The sequence below is a fragment of the Taudactylus pleione genome, unplaced genomic scaffold, assembly GCF_031769625.1.
Source record: "Taudactylus pleione unplaced genomic scaffold, aTauple2 ptg000154l, whole genome shotgun sequence".
Classification (NCBI taxonomy): domain Eukaryota; kingdom Metazoa; phylum Chordata; class Amphibia; order Anura; family Myobatrachidae; genus Taudactylus; species Taudactylus pleione.
In genome coordinates, this window is record NW_028284556.1 from 2,356,798 (window position 1) to 2,375,520 (window position 18,723).

The following is an 18,723-nucleotide window of genomic DNA, read 5'->3' on the forward strand; positions in this document are numbered from 1 at the left end:
GGCAAGGTATTTAACCACTCTTGACCTAACCAAAGGGTATTGGCAAGTACCGTTAACCGAGAGCGCCAAACAAAAGACAGCTTTTTCAGCGCCAGAGGGCTTGTTTCAGTACAAGATGTTGCCCTTCGGGCTACATGGGGCACCTGCTACCTTCCAAAGAATGATGGACAGGATTCTAAGGCCCCATAGACGGTATTCGGCTGCTTATCTGGATGACGTGGTCATTCATAGTCCTGATTGGCAGTCTCACTTACCCAGGGTACAAGCAGTGTTGGACTCCATCTATAAGGCAGGTTTGACAGCCAACCCAAAAAAGTGTTGTCTAGGCATGGAGGAAGTAAAATATCTGGGATACACCATTGGCAGAGGCCTGATAAAGCCTCAGCTCAATAAAGTTGATGCCATACAAAACTGGCCACGGCCTCTGAATAAGAAGCAGGTGAGAGCCTTCTTGGGAATTACAGGGTACTGCAGGAGGTTTATACCCAACTTTGCCACCATGGCAGTCCCTGACTGACCTGACCAAAGGCAAACAAAAAGTCATGGTAGAATGGAGTCCTGAGGCAGAGAAAGCTTTTCAGGAGTTGAAAGTAGCGTTGTGTCCTGATGACTCCTAATTTTGAAAGGGAATTCATAGTACAAACCGATGCATCAGAAGTGGGTATAGGAGCGGTCCTGTCCCAGAACAAGGAGGGTGAAGAACACCCTATTTTCTATCTAAGTAGAAAGTTGAATGTACATGAGAGAAACTATGCCACAGTGGAGAAGGAGGCGTTGGCCATAAAGTGGGCATTAGAGGCTCTCAGGTACTACTTGGTTGGAAGAAAGTTCAAATTGATCACTGACCATGCCCCTTTGAAGTGGATGTCCGAAAATAAGGACAGTAATGCGAGAATTACGAGATGGTTCTTGGCGTTACAAACTTTTAAATTTTCAGTGGAACACAGGCCAGGAAGCCAGCTGGCCAATGCTGACGCGTTGTCACGCGTTCATTGTTTGGGGGCTTCAGTTGTTCCGCCCCACAGGTCGAAACAAAGGGGGGGGATATGTGATAGGATCATTGGTAAAGTGGTCTGTGGCAGGTACATTTGTCCCAGATTCCTGTCTTATGTGTTTTAAACCCCCAGGAGAAAGTCTGCAGTGTAGCAGGTTTGAGTTTCGGCTTTTTGAAAAGCCGGTTTGGGACCTGGGGGTTGTGGGTGAGAGGAGAGGGAGGGCTCCACCCACGGCCACTCCAGGTTTTGGTTCTCGCAGCCTGGTAACAGGCTTGTTAGGGTTTCCACCTGAGAGTGGCCAATATAAGCCTAGTTTGGATAAGGCTGAGTGTCTCACCTGGGAGAGCAGGCAGGGAGTTTGCTCAGAGACACTTGGAAACCTAACTGTGAGTGTTGTGCTGTGCCTTTGTTGCTGGCGAGGGCATTAGGCCCTGCCAGGTTCTGGTAGTGAGGGAACTACCTGTGAAGTTAGTGCCCCGACAGGGCTAGGATTTATATTTATGTTTTCTTTATATTTCTGACATTGTACAATAAAGACTGGCGCCGACCAGCTTGTACTTGCATCCAGACTGGTGTGCTGCTTCCCTGCTGCTGTGTGTGTGTGTAAGGAAGGAGTCCTTCTACCCAGGAGAGGGACCCCCTAACCTAACTGTGTCACACTACTAATATAATAGGAACGTTGTGTCTGTTTGTTCCAAGTTGGTGAAAAACACTACTAAACCAATCTTCATGAAAACTGCATAATTTTGTAGTAGAAACTCCTAGAAATAACCTGCACTTTGTTTCATCTCGATCCGTAAAGTTAAAGCTGAGCAATAACAAAAACAAAATGTATTGACATCATCAATGCAAGAGATAGGTGTGACACCATGCGTGCGGCCGGTAAGGGTTTTGGGGAGAGGTGCTTTGGGCCCACGTTCACTTGAATAGGATAGGCTACATAGCAGTCTGTGCACAGGGCACACAGTGACATTGGTGTGAGTGGTGGGTGAATAGTATAGGCTACATAGCAGTCTGTGCACAGGGCACACAGTGACATTGGTGTGAGTGGTGGGTGAATAGTATAGGCTACATAGCAGTCTGTGCACAGGGCACACAGTGACATTGGTGTGAGTGGTGGGTGAATAGGATAGGCTACATAGCAGTCTGTGCACAGGGCACACAGTGACATTGGTGTGAGTGGTGGGTGAATAGTATAGGCTACATAGCAGTCTGTGCACAGGGCACACAGTGACATTGGTGTGAGTGGTGGGTGAATAGTATAGGCTACATAGTAGTCTGTGCACAGGGCACACAGTGACATTGGTGTGAGTGGTGGGTGAATAGGATAGGCTACATAGCAGGCTGTGCACAGTGGGCCTGATTCAGAGACGGACGCTCGCGTTTTTTTTTTTTTTTTTGTGCGGCCTCCTGGCCGCTCGCTTAGCTGTGGGTGACCACCCACAGCTATTGCGAGCGGCCAGGTGATGGTCGCGATTGTCAAGACCATCGCGATCATCAGGCTTGCGACGAGACCACTGCGGTAGAGTCTTGTTGCCGCAAGCCTCAGAGAGTTTCCGGCTCTAATAGAGCCAGAAAGCTCTCCTACTGACATCACTGGTGATATCAGTGGGGCCGCCCACAAACGGCAGGCGTTCGCATGGGAACGCCTACCGTCTGAGTCCAGCCCCATTGACATAAGTAGTGATGTCAGTGGGAGTGATTTTGGCTCTGATAGAGGCAAAATCACTCCAGGGCTTGCGGTCACCGAGACCCTACCGCAGGGTCTCGTTGCAAGCCCGATGGTCGCGATGGTCTTGACCATCGCGACCATCATCATGGACGCTCGCTATAGCTGTGGGTGGTAACCCACAGCTATGCGAGCGTCCATGAGGCCGCTCCAAGTTGAGGGAGGAGGGCCCTGATTCAGAGCGAGCGCTCTGGTCAGAGCGTCCGACTCTGAATCAGGCCCAGAGCAGACAGTGACATTGGTGTGAGTGGTGGGTGAATAGGATAGGCTACATAGCAGTCTGTGCACAGGGCACACAGTGACATTGGTGTGAGTGGTGGGTGAATGCACTGCTGCCACCAGTCTGTATAGCGCTGCTGGTTACATTGACCACTCCCGCGACAGAGCCCCTATATAAACCAATACAACTAGATCACCTCAAATAAAAAATATGTTAGTAGAAGCGATTTCATCGTGTGCAAAGCCGTCGGCAACAGCTAGTTTGTAATAAGAGCAGTATTATATCACTAATAATTCTGGGAACAATTATCCTTGTGACTTGCTCCTGCAGAGAATAATTATCAGAGACTGGGTGCATAATCATATAGCATAAAACACATATTAGAAGAGTGGATGCATCTGTTGGAAAGAGCAATTATTTACTGCTATATTTATACAGACCACAAGAACCTGCAATACCTGCAAACAGTGGGCCTGATTCAGAGCCGGACACTGACCAGAGCGCTCGCTCTGAATCAGGGACCTCCTACATGAAAATGGAGCGGCCTCTTGGACGAGCGTCCATGATGATGGTCGCGATGGTCAAGACCATCGCGACCATCGGGCTTGCGACGGAGACCCTGCGGTAGGGTCTTGCTGCCGCAAGCTCAAGGTGATTTTGGCTCTATCAGAGCCAAAATCACTCCCACTGACATCACTACTGATGTCAGTGGGGCCGGCATCAGACGGTAGGCGTTCCCATGGGAATGCCTCCGTCTGGCAGCCACGCCCCCGGCACGCCCACCAAAGGGGGCGTGCTGTCAATCAACATCGACAGCACGCCTTTGGTGCGAGACCCGGAGCGACGGCTACCCCGTCGCTAGCCGGGTCTCACGCATGCGCACGACGGAGCTCCCTCCGTCGTGCGCATGCGCAGTAGGGCACCATCGACCTGCTTGCGAGCGTCCTGCGCTCGCGAGCGGGTCTGAATCAGGTCTAGTGTCTGAATTTTTTATTTTTTTTGTTAATTTTCGTCCTGTTTCCAAAACATTATACGTAATCTCTTTCTCATTTATTTCACTATAACAAAATTACAGTATCACAGGAAGAAGGCTTCCATGTTAGTGACCATTCCCAACACATTGCCTACACTTTTGTCTCTTCCTTAAAAGTTTCCCCAGGAAGATACTTGTAATCATTTTCCAGTCCGGGCTGCAGTTTAGGTCAGCAGTGCGGACTAAAGTCCCTACATTTGTTTGCGCACGCGCAGAAGCCGGGCTTGTGGAAGATAAGAAAAGAAATGCATGCGCGGCTTTAGTATAACATCTTCTAGGGCTGCACAGTGTATTACAGCCTGTTCTTACATGTGCACAAAGCAAGGCTTCCCATAAACCACAATCAGCACTTTGTGTGCTTCTTTCAATTGCAGATTAATACTTGATACACGTCATGATGGTCTATAACTTATTTACTAATTTTACAGGTGTTTTGTTTATTTGGATCCAACCCAGTCTTTGTATAGTTTCATCAAGAAAATGTAAATTTGCAGAGACTCCCAGAGGGAATTTTCTTGTTTCCTAGTGTACAATTTGTGGCCAGGTTGTGGAGTTGTGGGTGGTGTCACTGGCATATTGCATCTGGCTGTGCAGCATCACTGTTATTTCCTCACATGTAATCTTGCTGTGCATTATCAGTGGAATATTATAAATTGGAACATCATAACAGGATTTTTTTAGATCTCAAAATCATTAGCACATTATCTGTGCAACATTAGTGTCCTATCTGATCTGCTGGGCATTATTACCGCCATATTAGATTTTGGTGCATTATCACAGGCTTATTAAAGCTTGAAGGCATTATAATGACGCAGTTAATACTAGTGTACGACATCACTGTCATATACCTCCTAACTGTTTTGCTTTGAAGGGAATGTGACGCCATCCCAGCAGTGTCCTGCAGGGGGGCAAAGTTGGGGGAGAGCACTCAGATTCACAGTGCGGGTGCACCTGGGAAGAGCCTGGGGACAGCCCAGCATCTACGGGAGTGCTGGGAACGCCCCAAGAGTGATGAAAACAAAGAGGTATTTTATTGCAGTGATAGAAAATCTAATTAATTAATCCGACTAATTAAACAAACAATTGCTTGGACAGCTATGCGATGACCAGCTCCCCAGCGATACTGACCGCCATCAGTAAGCATTTGCTTACTGCATTACTGGCCAATCAGAGTTCCTTCTGCACGTGTGACCTGGAACTACAGTATGCTTTTTGTGCTGCTCCCCAAAAGTTTTAAATAAAAATAGAAAAAAAAATGTTCATATGTTAATTATTATTTTAATATACTTTTAATAAGAAAGAATGCTTTATATTAATCTTAAGACATAGGAGGACAGCCAGCAGTGCAGGTTAAGTATACGAGAGAGCCCCGGCAATTGCGGCTGGTCTTGCTAAATAGGCACCAAGGTATGTTCAAGGTGATATATACCTGCCACTAATGTTTCCATGAAGTCTCCTAGGGGTATTTTTTATAGTAAATGCCCTTAACCACTAAGCTAATTATTCTTACTGATCTAGTAGGGTTTGCCACTCTAAACATGTTTTCATCAGTGACTACTTGTCATTCGCAGCAGTTCACCTGGCAGCAAATCCCAAGATGTTTCTCTCAACTGGAACATGCACCATGTTTTTGGGGCATCCAAACATTTGCCATTCGCAACCAACAGATGCTCTTGAATCTTTTGTGATGTCCCCTGACAATACTAGCTATTTTAATTGAGGCATTAAAGTTCATCTCACTATAAAAGAGTTTATATGACCTGATTCAAGAAAGATACAAAAATAAAAGTGATACAAAATTGTCCAGCTAATAAATTTAATAAAATGGTGATTATATTAATATTCTTACTCTTTTTCTCTAGTTTTCAGTTTACGGAATATTGTCGCCGAGGCAGTCACTTTACCGGACACTTTCTGATGAAAGCGTATGCAGTAACCGCAGAGGATCCTCATATGCTAGCTCACATAGTTCAATACTTGATCAAGCCTTGACAAATGACATTCTGTTCAGCACAACTCCACCATACAATAGTACACTTCCTACTCGGACTCATTTGAATCCTGGCATGGGAAATCTAAGAAGTAAGTATTTTATGAGAATTTATTTAACTGTGTTGTTTGTATTTGTCCTTTGCGTTTTTATATATATTCAACACCAAGCATTGTATAACTGAGTTCAGTAAGGATAGGCAGCCAGCAATTCTGCCAGTGATTGCCCTGGGTGACTTTCTTATGCATGATCCCAATGCAGTTTTACGCAACTATAAGGTTTTGTTATTGCCAGATTAAGTTGCTAAAAGTGATGTAAAATAAATTTACAAACGTTTTTATGAGAAGGCTGATAAACTTGATTCATTACTAGCTAATAAGTTACATCGCAAGCAAGAGTTAGGCGCGATAGATAAACTGTACTCTCTGACACCTGGTTCTTATACCTATGATCCTGTAGTTATAGCTGAGGAATTTCGGACCTTTTATAATTCCCTCTATAATTTAAAAGATCCCTCCCTTTTCCCCTCATCTGGGGTGGAGGAATTGCTCTACTACTTGTCTTCTACTCCTCTACCTGATCTGAAAATATATGTCAAAATCTTAGCCAACAGCTTAGCCCCTTTACTTTCATATCTGATACACCCCGATCAGGTCGGGTTTATACCAGGTCGCCAAGCATCTGACAACACTAGAAGTGCTATTGACCTGATACATTCCATCAATAAGCTTCTTTTATTTTAGCACTCGATACGGAGAAAGCCTTCGATCGCATCTCCTGGCCTTTTGCATTTGCAGTTTTAGATAAAATGGGCTTCTCTGGTAAATTTCTAGTCAGTGTCAAGGCACTTTAGCGCTCTCCATTGGCGCAGTTCTCAGTTAATACTGTTACCTCCACTAGTTTTGGGATCACTAACTGTACTAGGCAGGGTTGCCCCCATTCACCCCTAATATTTGCCCTTGTCATGGAGCCCCTGGCGGCGAGGATCCACTGTAATAAGACTATTCGCGGTATATCCACAGGCCCTTCAAAACATAAAATCGCTTTGTATGCTGATGATATCCTAATTTCTCTCACTGACCGGCTCAGTCTCTCCCTTTGCTCTTATCTGAGATAAATTTGTACTCCCACCATTCTAAATACAAAATTAATGTGTCCAAAACAGAAGTTCCCGATTTTTATATTCCTGCTACACTACCCTAGAAGGCCTGCTTCCCTGCACCTGGCATAAAAGGGAAGTAAAGTATTGGTGTTTCTCTAACTCATCACTATTATCAGGTGTTTCAGACAAATTTCCCCCGACTCCTAGATTGTATTAAATCTGTTCTACAAAATAGTCTATTATTTAATTTCGTGGATAGGCAGAATACATTCGGTCAGGATGAGCGTTGTTCCTCAACTCCTAGATTTATTCCAAACTTTACCAGTATTTACTCCCTCTTAAGTTTTTAAATTCCTTCAGCATCAAACTTCTCATTTCAGACTTAACTTTTGCAGTGTCCCTCTAGTGGAGGAGGTCTTGGTATTCCCAATTTTAAAAAATATTATTATGCTGCGCAGCTTTCTCACTGTGTGCAGTGGTATAATTCTGATGCAAGGAAGGTCTGGGTGGACATTGAAGCCGAGGAGCTGGGACTGGCCACGGTATCCTCTCTGTTATGGCTCCCCAGGATTTGTTGCCCTTGGACTGTTTTTTCCCATCCTGTAGTTTCTCGATCGTTGGCTATATGGGATTTTGTTAATAGATATTTCAAATTTGCCCTGTGTCTGTCTCCTTTGATACCGTTATTTCACAATCCTTATTTTCCCCAGGTTTATGTAAATCCTCTTTTACCACTTGGCTATCAGGGAAAATGTATTATTTAAATGATTTAACTATTGATGCAAAGTTTCCTCAGTTCTCTGAGAATCAAGAAAGAGCAGCAATTCCATCCAAATATTTATTTCGCTATCTGCAAATTAGACATTTTCATTCTAAAATTAGCTCAACTTTAACATGTAGACCCTTAACCTCTTTTGAGTCCATCTGTTGGAGATGTTCCTCTACCAGAGGTCTAATTTCTACTATATTCTGCCCGAGGTCCACATGAACTAGCCTGGGAACTGGATCTGTGTCAGACCATAGATAGTGAAGACTGGACAGAAATTTGGGATAATGCCACTTCAAGTTCTATTTGTGTAAAAATGAAAGAAAACACTTATAAATTATTATATCGGTGGTACTATGTGCCTTCTCGATTAAAGGTGATGTTTCCCAACACCTCGGATAGGTGCTGGAGATAGTGGCGTAAGTTCATCCCAGACGCCCGGAGGCAAGTTATCATTTAGTGCCCCCCTATCCCCCATATTTACAGCCCTAAGTGGGGTGAATATATTGTGGGTGATGGAAGAGGTACCCCTTCAGTGCTGGCGCCCGGCGGCAGGCGCTTCTATTGTCTCCCATACTTCTGCCCCTGGCTGGAGACAATGTCAGAACGAGGGCACATTCCTGCATATATAGTGGTCCTGTCCAAAATTGACTGGCATCTAGCAGGAGGTTATCAATCTTCTCTCGCACCCATTTGATGCTACAATTCCTTTTGATCCTAAATATTTTCTTCTTCCTTTGCACCTTCCCACCCTCTCCCGTCATCAAAATAAACTGCTTCGGCATATTGTATCTGCTATGACCTGTTAAATAGCAGATGACTGGTAAAACCTCACACCTTCACCTATACAGGCAATTTTAACGCGTATCTGGTACATCTATAACATGGAATACATGACTGCTATAATACATCATTCTTCAAAGTCTGTCGACAAAATTTGGTCCCCTTGGCTGACTTACCAAAATATCTCTTCCCCATTTAGCACTTAATTCTCTGTTTTATTTTTTGTATATGAGTTTTGTGATTAGAGGTCACCCCCCCCCCTTTTTTTATTTAATTACTGTTCCCTTTTTCTTTGTCTTCTCTTTACTCTTTCCATTTCCCTCTTTATTTTTTTCTCTACCTCATTTTGTCTTTTCCTGGGTTGCTACACCGTTGTTGCGAGATTATTTTCTCTATCTTCTATTATCTTTAAAATTGAATCACTATACTAATGTATGATATACTTTTGATATAGGGCCATTTGTGTGTTATACGATTTGTGTATATTAGAGTTATGTTTAATGTATTTTTATTGTGATTCGCTCAATAAAATGTGTTTTAAAAAACCCTGTTTATTTCAACAGCGCTTGTTAGTAAATGAATACTAATAAGCACTGATGAAATACTCTTCCATGTTATAGATTTGCAGAATGTAAACTTTGTAAATTATTTTTTCTTGTTTATGTGTATATACTTCACACCTTTGTTTCTTTATCTATATTTCCCTGCTGCTTTTTAATCATTTGTTTAGTTTCAAAGCCAATGTGCTACTATACTGTATTTTTCCACATTAAAAGTAAAGTTTTCAGTGTATAAAATCTTCATCCTGTGCACAAGTGCATCTAACAGGTGTTTGCCTGCTTTTCTTCTTCCTTTGTAATTTACAATTCAGCAAACCCCAGTGATGGCTCATCCCAACCACAATCAATTCACTTTTGTTCATGGACATCTGGTTTAGGGTACTTGAAATTAAATTATATCCTTAGGTGGTTACTTTTAAAAACAATTTAAAACCACATCTGTTAGTGCAGGTCCATGTCCTTTGTTCTCCTCGCACAAGAGCTACAGATTTGTCCCATCCATCATTGCTGTAGTCGAGCCAAACAACCCCTCTCGGTGTGCCTGGTCCAGAGCCAGATTTAGACCGCATGGGGCTCTAAGCAAGGTTTTGGGGCCCCCTCCCTCAAACAATCCATAGCACTATACTTTCATTCCTAATTCATGAACCCCTCTCCCCACCCCTCTCCCGTCACAGCACCCCTCTACTCACAGCACAGACCCCTTTCCCCTCTGAGCACTCCTGTCTACTCAAAGCACAAACCGCTCTCCCCTCTCATCACAGACCCCTCTCCCCTCACAGCACAGAAGCCCTCTCTCCTCAAAGCACAGAACCCCTCCCCCACACAGCACAGACCACCTCTCCCCTCTAAGCACCCCTCTCTCCTCACAGCACAGACCCCTCTCTACTCATAGCACAGACCATCTCTCCCCTCACAGCACAGACCCCTCGCCCTTCACAGCACAGACCCCCTCTCTCCTCACAGCACAGACCCCTCTCTACTCATAGCACAGACCCCCTCTGCCCTCACAGCATAGACCCTTCTCCCCTCACAGCACAGACCCCTTTCCCATCTGAGCACTCCTCTCAAAGCACAAACCACTCTCCCCTCTCAGCACTGACCCCTCTCCTCAAAGCACAGAACCCCCCCACACAGCACAGACCACCTCTCCCCTCTAAGCACCCCTCTCTCCTCACAGCACAGACCCCCTCTCTACTCATAGCACAGACCCCCCTCTCCCCTCACAGCACAGACCCCTCGCCCCTCACAGCACAGACCCCCTCTCTCCTCACAGCACAAACGCCCTCTCTAATAGCACAGACCCCCTCTCCCCTCACAGCACAGCCCCTCGCCCCTCACAGTACAGAAGCCCTCTATCCTCAAAGCACAGACCCCACTCAGCACACTACCCTCGCCCCACACAGCACAGATCACCTCTCCCCTCTAAGCACCCCTTTCTCCTCACAGCACAGACCCCTTCTCCCCTCACAGCACAGACCCCTCGCCCCTCAGCACAGATTCTCACTCTGCCCTTTGAGCACAGATCCCCCCTCACCCCTCTCAGCACAGTTCCCCCCCTCTGCACTTTCAGCACAGATCCCCCTCTGCCCTTTCAGCACAGATCCGCCCCCTCTGCCCTCTCAACACAGACCCCCTCTCCCCTCACAGCACAGACCCCTCGCCCACTCAGCACAGATCCTCACTCTGCCCTTTCAGCACAGATCCCGTGCACCCGGTGACAGTGAGTCAGTGTGCTGTGTGTGGGTGTCTCTGTCACCCTTTTTTGTATGATGGCAGTGGCACACTGACTGCACACACATTCTCCAAATGAGCACTGTGCAGACAGCGACGCGGGACTCTCTGGGAATGGAGGCGGGACCGTGTGACATCATGACATCACGCGGTACTTGGGCAGTGCTCCTCTGTGAGCGCTTTGATCGTGTAGATTTCTTCGGGCAAAGGGGCCAGTCCACGGGCCTCTTGGCTCCCGCCGGGCCCTAGGCTAATGCCTAAGGTGCCTAGTGGGAAATCCGGCCATGGCCTGGTCCGTGCCACTATGCTAGCACCGGGGGGAATTGTCTGCTTCTTTTTTGCAGAAAATACTTCTTAAAAATGCAGCACTAGAAGAGTTGCACAGTACATGGCAGCTCACTCGCGCCAAGCATCTCACGCCACGTGGCATAATAGGACTAGATGTATGAGGACATATCTGTGCTTCATTCACAGCATGAACCAGTTTAGCAATTTTTCTTGTTTGGACAATGAGATTTTATTAAATATCTGTCGATGGATGCGATCATAGTTCAAATTTATTATTATAAGAATATTTTAGGTAAAAATCAAGAAGTATCTTTTCCTCTGCTCACTACACATTGTTCTTTTCTATCCTGGCTCTCTACATGCCTCCTTTTTATCGTATTCTATACATTCTCACTAACAACATCCATTATACCAATAAACAATGGACACAAAACCAATTACTAAGCTGGAAAAGACATTCCATTTGTATAAACATACTGATAAGACTATTAACGTTACAAACACAAATTTACACTGCACAAGGCACTAACTGTCTCTCTACTTTCACACAAGGACTCGCAAGACAAGACAAAACACACCCACACTCTCTATAATCTATCTGAAAATATATATTTGGCTCCCCTATCCTATAATTTGTCTCCTATCTCCAGCTCTTGCAGAAAACTCACAATGTGTCAGGAAGAGGATTTCATTGGAAATTAGCATAACAAAGCACATACTTTAGAGATCACTGGCAAAATTACGTTTTTGAAAACGACTAAAAACTGCATGAATTTGAAACAAAGCACAGAAAAGAGAGCAGGAACTAGATATTTTCCTTTTAGGGTGATTTCTACCAAATTACTTTAATAGGTCTCTCACAGTATTTAACTAAACACACAGGGCCTGATTCAAACCCGGTCGCAAGCGCTGAGCGCTCGCAACCGGATCGATGGTGGCCCACAGCGCATGCGCACGACGGAGCCGGCTCCGTCGTGTTCATGCGCGAGACCCGGCTAGCGACGGGCAATCCATCGATCCGGGTATCGCACCAAAGGGGGCGAGCTGTCGATGTTGAGTGACAGCTCGCCCCCTTTGGTGGGCGGGCCGGGGTGGATGACTGCCCAAACGGAAGCGTTCCCATGAGAACGCCTGCCATTTGGGGGCGGCCCCACTGACATCACGAGTCTCTAACAGAGCCGAAATCTCTCTGGGGCTTGCGGCCACGAGACCCTACCACAAGAGTCTCGTCGCAAGCCCGATGGTCGCGATGGTCTTGACCATCGCGACCATCATCATGGCCGCTCGTAATAGCTGTGGGTGGTCACTCACAGCTATGCGAGTGGCCAAGAGGCCGATCAGAAAAAAAAAAAGATCAGAAAAAAAAAAAGCCCGGCCCTGATTCAGAGCGAGCGCTCTGTCAGAGCGAGCGGCTCTGAATCAGGCCCACAGTCCCCTTCCAGCAATCAGAAATCCCCTGTCTGTATTCTAAGTCAGACAGGCTGGGTACGGAATGCAGGCGCTCAGGATCCCGGCGGTCAAAATCCAGACGTCGGCATCCCGACAGGGTTAAGATACTGACACCTGTCACTTGGTATCCTAACCCTCTCCCTACCCATAATCCTCCCTCCCCGCTGCCTAAACCTAACCTCCCCCTAGTCCCTAAACCTACCCACCCCCTCCCCGCACCCTAAACCTAACCCTCCCCCCTTAGTGCCTAACCCTAACCCATCCCCCTAGTGCCTAACTCTTACCCTTCTCCTATTGCCTAACCATAACCCTCCACCTAACCCCGCTACTTACCTTTGTGATGGTGGAGTCAGGATTCTGGCAGGTGTTGATATTCCAGCCCCGGTATTCTAAGCGCCGGCATCCCGTGTGCCGGGATATTGACCGCATGCCTTAGAGCACTGCCCCAGCCTTCTGCTTGGTAGAGCAGCTGTCATCTCTATTATCTACATTTGCGCCCTTGTTGCAGGAGATCCAATTGAAATCGTATGGATATCTGCATATGCACATCTCTTATGCAGCCCTCAAATCAGCCTACATTACCAGGACATGCGCACATAAAGCTAATTGCATGTGCAAATGCCCTGTTGTCACCCTGTTACACCCATGCTGTTGCATGTGTGAAGGATGTAGTCATAATGTTGATATTTACAATGTCATAATATCAACATCGCATGTTGAAATGTTAACACTGAACATTGTTGACATGTGAAATGCTGACATTCACACGGACCGGCAGCAGAGGATTAGGATTAGGCTACTGGAGTGGAAGGTTAGGCACTAGGGAGATGATTAGGGTTAGGCTATGGGAGAGAAGGTTAGGGTTAGGCACTAGGGAGAGGGTTAGACTATGGGAGGGAAGGTTAGGGTTAGCCACTAGGGGGAGGGTTAGGGTTAGGCTACGGGAGGGATGGTTAGGGTTAGGTACTGGGGAGGGTTAGGCTACGGGAGGGGAGGTGAGGGTTAGGCACTATGGGGAGAGTTAGGCTACGGGAGGGGGGTTAGGGTTAGGCACTAGAAGAAGGATTAGGCTACGAGAGGGGAGGTTAGGGTTAGGCACTAGAAGAAGGGTTAGGCTACGGGAGGGGAGGTTAAGGTTAGGCACTAGGAGGAGGGTTAGGGTTAGTCTACAGGAGGGGAGGTTAGTCACTAGGGGAAGTTGTTAGAGGTTAGGTTTAGTCATACTTACTGCTGAAAGCAAAACAGGATCCATCGGAAGTCATCCTGACATCACCACCAGAACCAGAAGACAAAGCTAGAGCTGTATCAGGTAAGACACCACTAGACCACCAGGACAAATTTGCCAGATTCATCTGCATTCAGAATTGTGTGCAACTTTGAATCAGGACTATAGCTGTCAGCCATAGCTTTGAGACCTGTCAGTCCCATAGCTCTGTGTTGACCATGCCTCCACCTCCTCTTCAGGTTTGCTTCCTGTGATTGTCTCTTCACTGCAGTCAGACTGTATTCACAGAGCTTGCCAGATGCAGTTCTACCAAATAACTTGTATTAGTGCTGCTGAATGATGTTTTGCCTAAAGCACAAACATGAATAGTATATGACTTCCAGCTGGAAAAGCTTCATGGAACCGTAGACCCATACATTTTCTTTTGTAGATAATAATAACTAGTCATATTGTCTTTTGTATGACATGGTGTTCTGGCACTGATGGTGAAGTTATCTCCCCAGAGCACCATTTATTATTTCAACTTATTGCTATTTATACATAATACCAAACATTGCCTCTACAGGGGCTCCTGCACTGTCACCCGTGCCAAATTAGGTTATGGCCAAATTGTTCCCCACTATAATACCTGTACTGGGCATTCATTGTTTATACATACATTGCACCTTACTGTTTACACTTGGACAGTGTCTATGTGATTATTCCTGTGCTGCCTTCCATTATTGTAACTGTCTTGTGCTGCAAGCATTGAAATCCACCATTCTCAAGTGCCTATGCCTGAAACAGGAAGAAATGATTAACAACAGTGACATCATGGTTACAATCATAGACTACAATGTAGTGGTTCCCACCATAGCTTTCAATGGCGATTTCCCACCATTGAAGTCTATGGGGGAAAGTTTTACAGACAAACTGACCGCTCAGCTCCTACGGAGGTGCCCGCTGATTACCTGGTACTGTAGCTCCTGTAATAACAGGAGTCACGCGTTCTCGGTCATTCGTGCGGAGGAAGGGTATGGGTAAACACAAACCCTTCCTCCTGACCGACTTGTTTTTGCCTGTCTGCTTTTTTGTTTTTAACCCCTTGGATGCCTACTTAGAATGAAGATGACATAATCTACACTAGGAATGGGTGAGTATGGAATTTTGTTTTACAGGTGTCGTGGATGCTACTGGACAAGTGGACGTGAATGGCTACAGGGATTATAGGTGAGTATGCGTGAGTGTGCATGTACTGTATGTTTAAATAAAAGTTTACTTTCACGGTGTGTTAATCTTGTCTTTATTTTAATATTTATTATTGCAGGAGAACTAGATGTACCAGTGGGCCATTAATGTCCCGCATGCTTATACTTGTGGTTCTCCAAGTACCAGCATGCGGGGGAGTCTTGCTGGGCACTCTAGTTCTCCAATAAAGGAGAATATTATTCATTTTATTTTTTACTCACATTTACACAATCAACCCAGCACCAGCCAGGGGTTCCGGGGATAGCCCCAGGCTATCAGCCAAGGCCTGGGGTACCCTAAAGAGGGGGAACCCATTTATTGGGGGGTCTCTACCTCTCCAGGGATCCCTGGACTGGGCTGACTAGCGATAAGGTATAATGCTTTGGAAAGAGTCTGGTGCTGGTTGCAGAGAATACAGGGGACCCCTACTCATTTTGTCCCACAACCAGGACCAGCTGAGCCTGGTGCTGGTTGATGAAAATACGGGGTACCTCTACGTAATTTTTCCCCCATATTTTATTTACCAGGACCAGCTCAACACAGCCTGGTACTTTTTAACAAAAAAAAATTTTTAAACAGTTTATTGCACAGATCTGTAAATGTTTCTGTGTAATTCGGACCTGCTCAGGCTATACTCACTACCTGAAAGATCTTTTTTTTCTCAAGTTTTCAGACAGTAATTACATTGCCCGACTTGTATCCTCATAATGGCAAAACATCTGGATATGTGTTTGCCATTGTGAATTGCGGGGGTGTAAGAAACATACAAGTTTGCATGTTCTCACACCCTATTACATAGGGTGAGTTTACAAATGTGCGAATATACAGTACAGCAGCTCTATGCTCACACATTTTACAAACTCGGACCTTACCGTATTACATTTTTCCCTTTATTTAAAAAAAAACAAAACCAAACAAAAACATGTTATTTAACTACAAACAAACAAAAAAAAACTAATTTTACATAATTGCTCACTGTCTCTAAATTCTAGGGACAGTTTAAGGTATTAAAGATTTGTCTCTGCATAATGTTGTCCCTGGAAATACCCTTACACTAACTACATACACTAAATACAGAAAAGCAAATTAGCAAAGATGTATGGAGTTCTTGCAATGAAGGTTAGCCTTAACTAACATCATCATTTCTCCGTCTTATTTATTGAAGCATGTGGTTATAACTCCCTTTCGAGTCATATCCTCAGTCTCAGCCTACTTATTTCCTTGGAACTACTGTACTTCTCCATTTCCTCTATTAGTTGGAGTACTACTGTACATGGCTTAACCTTCAAATTTCTGCTCCTTCATTTACCATTTGCCTTGGAAATGTAATCACAACTTTGAAATTCAGTATCACCTCTAAGTAGGTGACATTCAAATGTATCTACCCTTTCTGGATCTATCACTATTAGTTGCGTTGCATTACTAATTGTTTCTACTTCAGGGTCCATAGGGGGTCCACAGGGTTGACCTTGGGGTTATAGCTGGATCAGGATCCATGGGCACCACACAGTTAAGCTTTTAGCTCCCAGGATGCACTTGGGTCCTCCCCTATACCCCGCCCCCGAGCCACAGGCACCTCAGTGTAAGTTGGTGCCCGGCCGGAGTCGGTCACCGCGCAGGGGGGCTGCAGGAGCAGCCCCCAGAAGCTTTTTATTTTAAGTTAGATTTTATTTATTTTAATCTCTTTTTACTACAGACGGCAGCGAAGGGCTGTCTATACAGACGCCCACGCTGCCGCTCTGATCCCCGACTGGTGCCGTGACGCCAGTACTGATCTGGGGATCGCGGCGGGAGGACAGAGTCCGTACTAGCCGGACTCTGTCTACCTCCCAGGACTGCTGCCGGAGTCGCGGGGATTCAGGTAAGCCGCACGTCGCTGGCTAGCGGCGGCGCGCGGAATGCCTTAAAATGCAGTCCTTTAGCCTCCGGTCCTGGGGACAGACCGGAGGCTGCTGGCAGTGGCGGCGGGCCCCTCCCATAACCCGTGGGACCACTAGACCACCAGGGATAACAGGCAAGCGGGAAGCCAGCATCCCTGGGGTCATGGCCAGCCAGGGGAGGAAGCCTTCCCTGTTCAGCGGCTCCTCCCCTCAGCTCAGCACGCCTTTCAGCACGCAGTCTGGCGTCGCTGAGCTGCAGTTTCACGGCCACTCCTCCTCTGAGGTCTCTGGGGGCCATTTTCTCACAGTGGCAACACAGATCTCAGGGAGCAAGCGGACCGGTCCCCCTGTGTACCTCTCCCCTGATTTAAGGACAGCGTACACAGCACTATAGCCCTCCCAAACACTGAATCTGGGAGGTTGATTGTAGTGGAAAGGTGCAGTGAGTATAACTTATCTGCATGGTATGTGACATTTGCTAGTGCTGCCTGTCTGTGCTTATTTTCCGCTTACTGTCAGCTTATACCTGTCCCTTTACTTCTCCTACGAGCCCTACAGGTGTGTGGGGGAAGGGTGTTTCTACTGACCTCACTTATATAGATCACGTATTTGTGAGGTTCGTCACATACAGTTGTGTGTGACACAGTGCCATATTGTGGGCTGTTGTTCAACACACCGGTGAGTGCGTTTACTTCTGCCCTGTTGCCAGATATATAATATATTCTGTCATGTCAGACGAGGAGGTTGAGCGCTCAGTGGCCTCGGCGTTGGCCTGCTGCGGACGCTGTTCTGCAGGAGTGAATAGGGAGGATTTGTCACAGGATGGCCTGTGTAGTCGGTGCCAGGTGGCTCCTGGCCCATCCAGACCTTCTGTGACGCAGGAACCACCGTGGGCGATGTTTTCTCAAGTGCTGGTGTCTATTGCGGACTGTCTGTCGGTCCCGACTGCTCTCCCTACTAGGGCGTTACCCCAGCCGACCATCCCCCATTCCCCGGGTGTCCCGCAGTTATTGCGGAGTCCTCCTGGGTCTCAGTCTGTGGGTCCCTATGCGGGGTTGCCTATGTATACACAGGCTTCCCCTGTGCCGCAGCAGCCTGCGGTACCTTTTCAGGCCCCTATGGCGACTCCGCCACCCTGGGTGGATGTGTTCTCCAAAATTTGGCGGCCGCATCCTCGGCTTTTCAGTCAATGTTGCAGACTGACATGCTTTCTAGGGTTTCAAAACGCCCACTCATGGCGCGGGCGGCTCAGGTATCGGACTCAGAAGGTTCCTCAGATGATGGGGAGGTCCCTGATGACACTGACTCGGACGCCTCGGTCCAGGAAATGGATACCAAGTCGTCCATTAATGTGCGAGCACTGGTTAGGGCGGTGCGAGCCATTCTTCTTATAGAGGATGAGGCACCGGCTCCTAAGTCGAAGTATCCTAGTTTAAAAAAAACTAAGGTGGCTTCTGCGGTGTTTCCCCTGTCGGATCTGTTGACGGATCATATGGCGGTAGCTTGGCAGGCGCCCAGTAAGAGATTCCTTCCTCAGAAGCGGTTGGCTTCTAATTATCCCTTCCCTGAGGCACATTGTAAAAAATGGGAAACTCTACCGGCGGTGGATTCCCATGTCACCCGTTTAATAAGGAGCTCTACTTTGCCATTACCGTCTATATCCTCGCTGAAGGATCCCACGGACAGGAAAGTTGAGACTTGCTTAAAGTCTATTTACTCCCTCTTCGGGGCGGTGGCCCGACCGT

At 46.6% G+C, this 18,723-nt stretch overlaps 1 protein-coding gene across 2 annotated transcripts in view; it reads left to right on the forward strand.

Annotated features, from left to right (window-relative positions):
• Positions 1–18,723, forward strand: part of SIPA1L2 (signal induced proliferation associated 1 like 2) — a 249,628-nt gene that overhangs the window by 172,817 nt on the left and 58,088 nt on the right. For both annotated transcript variants that reach the window (XM_088474334.1, XM_088474335.1), the window contains exon 15: positions 5,840–6,059. In XM_088474334.1, the coding sequence (XP_088330460.1) occupies positions 5,840–6,059 (220 nt within the window). The remainder of the gene's footprint in view (positions 1–5,839; positions 6,060–18,723) is intronic.